Here is a 6,000-nt window from a genome sequence, read left to right on the forward strand (position 1 = left end):
ATTAAAGACTGCATCATAGTGAAATCACAGAAGAGTGCCACTGTAAGGTACTGGCAACCCTGGTGCTAGCATTTTCTATACAGGATTACTTAATTCTCCATTCACAACTATTCTTTGCAACCTTTTCTTTATGCAGATTTGAAACTAACATAGATTTTAGACTGGCCTGTAAAAGCACAAATGTAATTTATCCACTTCTTTCATACTGATGATTGAGAGCAGAAATGCACACAATTTACTGGTTTGCAGAACCATAATTTTCATGTCTTATGTATGCTGTAAAGGCTGTGTTGCAAACCTGTTTTTAAAATGAACTCTATTTCAGAGTTCATTTGACACAGTTTGACTTTATATATATAATTTTAAAATAAATACATCTGTCTTCATATGCATTAATACAAGTTTGATTTATAGCTGCCTTTTACACCTTCTCAAAGATTTATAAATACTCTTCTTTGAATAGCTTCATCTACAGTTATGAGAGATAACTGTCTTGGGGATGGGGGGTGGGAAATGTCCTCATGGTTTACTTTCATGTTCATGCACAGATTTCAGAGAATTTCTCCAATGTCACAAATAGATTACACAACCATTACAAAAATGAGATAAAGAAGCAGAGGACTCCATAAAAAGCCATCTTTAAGCTATGTGCTACAGTTTATAGCTCCAGCACACTGTCCACTTGCAACTGTCAGAAAACGTTTCCATATTCTGTTACCATCATTAGCTTCTGATTCACAAAGTACCTGAATGATATCAAAGGAATCATATATGTTTTTAATTTAAGATTACTGACTTTTCCAGGAAATCCTCCACAGATAGACTTTTCTTCCATTGATCCAATACCGAAATAGCGATCATGTTCTGTGTTGAAGTAACTTAGACAAAAAGAGAGAAAAAGAATCACATAGAAAATATTAATTTTTATTTGTTTGTATTGGTCTAACCATTGCAGAGGCTAATCAAACTTTACACAAGATGTACAGAAGAAACAATACTTTCAGTTTCCATTAGCAAAAGTAAATGCAAATACACCAGAAAGATGCGAATACTTTTATATATATGTTTACCTCTATGTTTGGCACCCCCTAGTTTTTTCCACATCTCAAAACCTCACCATCATCTTTCAAACCCCTCCCAACTAATCAGATTTAAATTTTATTTACTCTGATCATTGCTTTACTTTCATAACCACATGTCCAGACAGAAAGTTTTCCAGAGATTTCTACAAACTAATCAAGTATCACCCTCATTTATGGTGCCATACACAAGTATCCATCACTCATTTGTTTCTACTTAGGCAATGAACATGTTCTACCTTCAAGAGCTATATGAACTGACATACTGCTACTTCTGGAAAGAATTTTTTTTACCAGACTTACCATATTATGGACAAACACAAGCTTTTCCTTTAATCCACAGTAAATCTAAACTAAAACTTAAGGACTATATAACCTACTTCTAGTCCATGGCTTCCTGTACTTATCATCAGCAAAGAGTCCAGTGAGATGATACTTTTCATCTTGATGTAAACAGGGAGGAAAGCAAAGTGATAATCTCCAGATGGAAAACTTCTGCCTTGCCATGCTCTGCACAAAAAAGCATGGGATAAAATTATGAAAGACACAGTTCAGTTCTTTTTCTTTTTATGCACTACCTTGTCAAACAGTCCCACTGTTTTCAAGTGTTTCCTACTAGAACATATTTTATATTTAAGCTTTAATTTTTTGGTAAAACCGACACAGTCCAAACCAAGATAAGATATTAATATTTACCTGACTTGATATTTAACTTTTAATCTACACTTCTGCATATGCAAACTGTACATATGCCTAGCTACACTTAACATAAACTTTGTGCAATTACAAGTGCTTAACACTTGCATTGGTCTCCTGAACTGACAAGTGTGTAAGCTGACCAGAAGCAATTTAAAATCACTCCTACTATTGCTGTTTTAAGCAGTCATAATATTCTAAAGCCTCTCAGCTTTCATGTGTCATTATGAGCTAAAGAAAGCCCTTTATAAATCCTTTTATCTTCAGTAAAAACAACAGGGGAGCATGGCAGTAATCAACAGAATTCTAGAATTAAATCATCAACGTGGCAACTTCAGTAACATTTCACTGAAGACCATCTTCAATAAACTATCTAACAGTTCTTTTGTCACAAAAGCCCACGTGCAGTACTGTATAAATAGCACAGAATACATTGCGAATCTAGGAAGCAGAGACACATGATTCTTACACAGAGTTTGAAATTAACAAGTTTATAGGTTAGAAAGAAGTTGTCCTCAAAAATTGTGGGGTGCAAAAGGCATACTGAAAAAGGCAACTAGCTATAGAAATGGGGGAGAACATAATGAATGAGACTAGAAACTTCTCTCCAGTTCTAAGTCCACTGCCTGACTTCAGCTCTGTTACTTCAGGTTCTAGAAATGCCGACCCATTTCAGCATACGTTGTCAAGTCAGTTATAGCTGGTACCGTTAGACACTGCAGGTGACAAAGTAGAAATCGTTCACTGACTTGGATTGCTACCAGAACAACAGTGCTGTTGGTGCACTTTTCAAACCTTCCTGTATAGGTGTAGAGAAAAAAAAAAAAAAAAAAAAAGAAACAAACAAAAAAAGAAGACATGGGAAGCAATGTTGAACAAATCCTGTCGCTTCTGTGAAAGGTCACCATTACCAATCCTTTTTCCATTTCAGTGTAATCCTTTGTGGGATAGTTACAATTCTGTAAATGACAGTTAATTTTAACAAAACAGGCAAAACCTACTGCCATCATAGCATCTTTTCTTTAGAAGGCTCTTGTAAAAAATTGATGAACACCAACACATTCCTTCTTGCCTAAGTCAAAGCATGATATTTCCTGAATTATCTTCTCCTTTACAAATTCTGAATAAAGAAGGCAGAAGCAGACAACTACAGGCAACTAGACCTAGGTCTTCTACATGTTACCAGCCATGCATCAGTTTAAGTAATCTGTGTTGAAGTTACTGCTAAAGCAACTGCATTCATCATAAAATAAAGTACAGCTAGTGCAGTTCCTGGTAGAGATCACAGGAAGAGAAAGAGCTGATGATAACCTTTCCCTTCATTAAAACAAAGTGTAAAGACTGTGACATAACAGCTCTCAAAGTACTCTTAGGTTACAAAAGAATGACCTGCTGGAGTTCAAGTAGAAACCAGTGAACAAGTAAAGATAAGCAACAATATGACAGAGACCAGAAAGAAATTTTAAACACCAGGGTGTAGTTTTACTGAAGCTACCTGTAGCTTAATAGCTAAAATTGTTTACAATCACTGATGCTTGTAAAGTGGAACAAATACATCCTAGGGCTTTCATCACAGATAATTGCCTTAAAACAGGAAAACTGTGCATTTTACAGAACATTTTAAAAGAATTTGTTCTAAGTGCACAAGTTAAGCTGAAATAGTTCACTTTACAAAGTCTGCTAATACACAACCTTTCTTGCCTTTCTCAAGTATATAAAAGTGTTTTTCAAGTCCATTATTAATGGCTATGGCATTTAATCAATGCATATTTACCCATTTCTCAAGGAAAGGTAAAGTTCTCTGCAAATTTCTCTTCTAACTGAAAGATACAATGTGCATTTTTATAGTACCATATACCTTGTATATATTGTCAGTTTATAACATGATAGAAAGTTAAACTTCTAAGATGACTTTATAATTACACCTACAACACTCAGTAGCATGAGGAACCCAACTCTTGTGTCTTTAATGACTGAAAAGTCTCCTTTCTTCAAAGATATATTTATACTGGGCAGCTGGATAACTGTATCTGGGGTTGATAAAAATGTATAACAAGTACATTAAGAGCAGGATTCCCCATCCATTTCAGCCAGATGTGTGCAGGAATCAGAGTCTGATATGCTCATTGAATTCCAGCATTTCCTAAGAACTGGAAGCATTAGACAAGTGCACTTAATATATCAGATGCCTGAAAAGATGATTTAATTACCATGTACTTTCTAGTAAGAGGGTAGAAGGCACAAGAGTGGAACAAGAAGCTGCAGTTTTAGCACAGCAAGTCCCTTGCACACTCAGGTCTGTAATACCTTTAAATTGTGTGATCACATCCATTAACCCCTTCTGGTAGTATTACAGAAAAACATTCACACCATTCCAGAGTAGTCATTCACCAGGTCAGTAAACACTTCCGGTTTATCACTTTTCATTTGTCCTGATGTCAGGACCACCCTACTCCTCAAAATTCAGGCAAGAAGAGCCATGAGTGTAATTCTTCTCTTTTGCACGATAGTCCACAACAGGTTTTGCTAACACACCTATTTTCTATTCACAGATAACACAGAAACATCTGAAGATCAAACTGAATGGAACTACTGTAAGAAGGTTTTTGCACAGTATTGAATGACAGATTGCATGCTGTTGGAGGTACAACAGAAAAAGAAGTTCTGGCTGCTACAATCTAAGAAAACACCAGGCACATACACGGGTACTACATGGAACAATTCTTGAACTTCAAGGGATGTGGGCAATGTGTTTCATAACGTGTATCTCAGGTTACCCGCAAGTACTATTGCTGGACCACTTCCCAGGCTGCACTTCTCCAGCTATGTGCCAGGAGCACTTGTGTGTGTACTTGCACTCTCCCTGAACTCTTGAAGGCATCTTGAAGAAACACGTCTGTCAACTCATTCTTCTGTGCACATACTAGAAATGCCCCCTCTTGGCAAAGCACCACTCTGCCGGAGAATTTTTTTATCTGGCTCACAGCTTTTCTTTGAAAATGTAAATAAATACAAACTCAGTTAAGTAATACAGTGTGCTTCAGTGATAAGCAGTTGGTAACATCACATAGATGTAGACAGGAAGGAAAACAAGACTTCATTAGGTTTCTATGTCTTAACTGATCAACATCTTATAAAGCCAAAATACTCATTGTAAGTGTGAAAAAACACTTGCTCCCCATGAATTTAATCTAAAATATTATAAAAACGCTTCTTACCCCCAGTAGGGAACACAGGATTGTGTATCATTATCCTAATACATATTAAAGTAGCTAGAAAATTGGATTTGTTCTCCAAAAAGGTAATTAATTGAATTTTATGCATTAGGAGGCACAGTGCACTCTCCAAAGAAAGCTCTAAGCAGGAAACTGGCTATAAAACATAATTGTAAGTGCAACAGACACTAAAAAAATTTGATGCTGTTCAGTTCTGGCAAAATTGTACTTTAAATTTTTATTAAAAAAACCTTTAACCACTTCACTATGTTATCCCAGCAAGTGCAGTACAACAAGCTCACTGAAACAGAATTCCTAAGAAAATGGTTTTCTGTATCTTTTTTTAATGTGCACTCAATCTTTTCTTCAGTTACTGCCATATTTCTTTCAGAATATTAAGAGAAATAATAAAACTGTACCTCATATAAATAGTCTGTTGAGTGATACTTTAAAGCTGCAAACATCTTGCTTTGTGATGTTTTCAACACTTCATTTGTCTAAAAGATACACAGAATATGGACTAGTTAAAATCTTCCAGTATCATGAAAAATGTTGAAATTAAGGTTCAACAAGAATAGCTTCCTAATTTCTGCTAGCACATGCACCTTGGACTGAATTTCCTATGAAGAAGGCTACACCAAGCATTCAGTATTCTTCCTTCAGAATGACTAACTACAGACCATGGACACTTGATTTTTATCCAAGGGAACTGGGCTTTGGGGTTTTTTTTTAGCTCTGCCTCTTGCTGTTTGTTTCTCAGAAAACTTTTCAAATCATTAAGTGACTGTAAGCAATACAAATTACCTCCCCTGAGCAATAATTTTGAGAAATGAACTGATTCAATTAATTTTTATGGATTCTAAATTAGCTTTTAAAGATAGTAGTTCAGCTACCTAAGCTATTAACTTTTCACTGCCTCATGTATTTATGAGGGCATTTTTTTTCTCTCCTTCGGTTTTACAAAGGAAAATGTGATTTTATAGGCTAGTTGGGATCAAGAGGTCCTGCTG

At 35.6% G+C, this 6,000-nt stretch overlaps 1 protein-coding gene across 1 annotated transcript in view; it reads right to left on the bottom strand.

Moving 5' to 3' along the window:
• The window catches only part of SHOC1 (shortage in chiasmata 1), a 61,728-nt gene extending 56,258 nt beyond the window's left edge, over positions 1 to 5,470 (bottom strand). The window contains exons 1-3 of the mRNA XM_074813636.1: positions 5,410 to 5,470; positions 1,460 to 1,589; positions 797 to 878 (exon numbers count right to left, since the gene is read on the bottom strand). Coding sequence (XP_074669737.1) covers positions 797 to 878; positions 1,460 to 1,589; positions 5,410 to 5,454 — 257 coding nt within the window. The 5' untranslated portion in view covers positions 5,455 to 5,470. The remainder of the gene's footprint in view (positions 1 to 796; positions 879 to 1,459; positions 1,590 to 5,409) is intronic.
• Positions 5,471 to 6,000: the final 530 nt, after the last annotated feature.

This window comes from Strix aluco, chromosome Z, assembly GCF_031877795.1.
Source record: "Strix aluco isolate bStrAlu1 chromosome Z, bStrAlu1.hap1, whole genome shotgun sequence".
Lineage (NCBI taxonomy): Eukaryota > Metazoa > Chordata > Aves > Strigiformes > Strigidae > Strix > Strix aluco.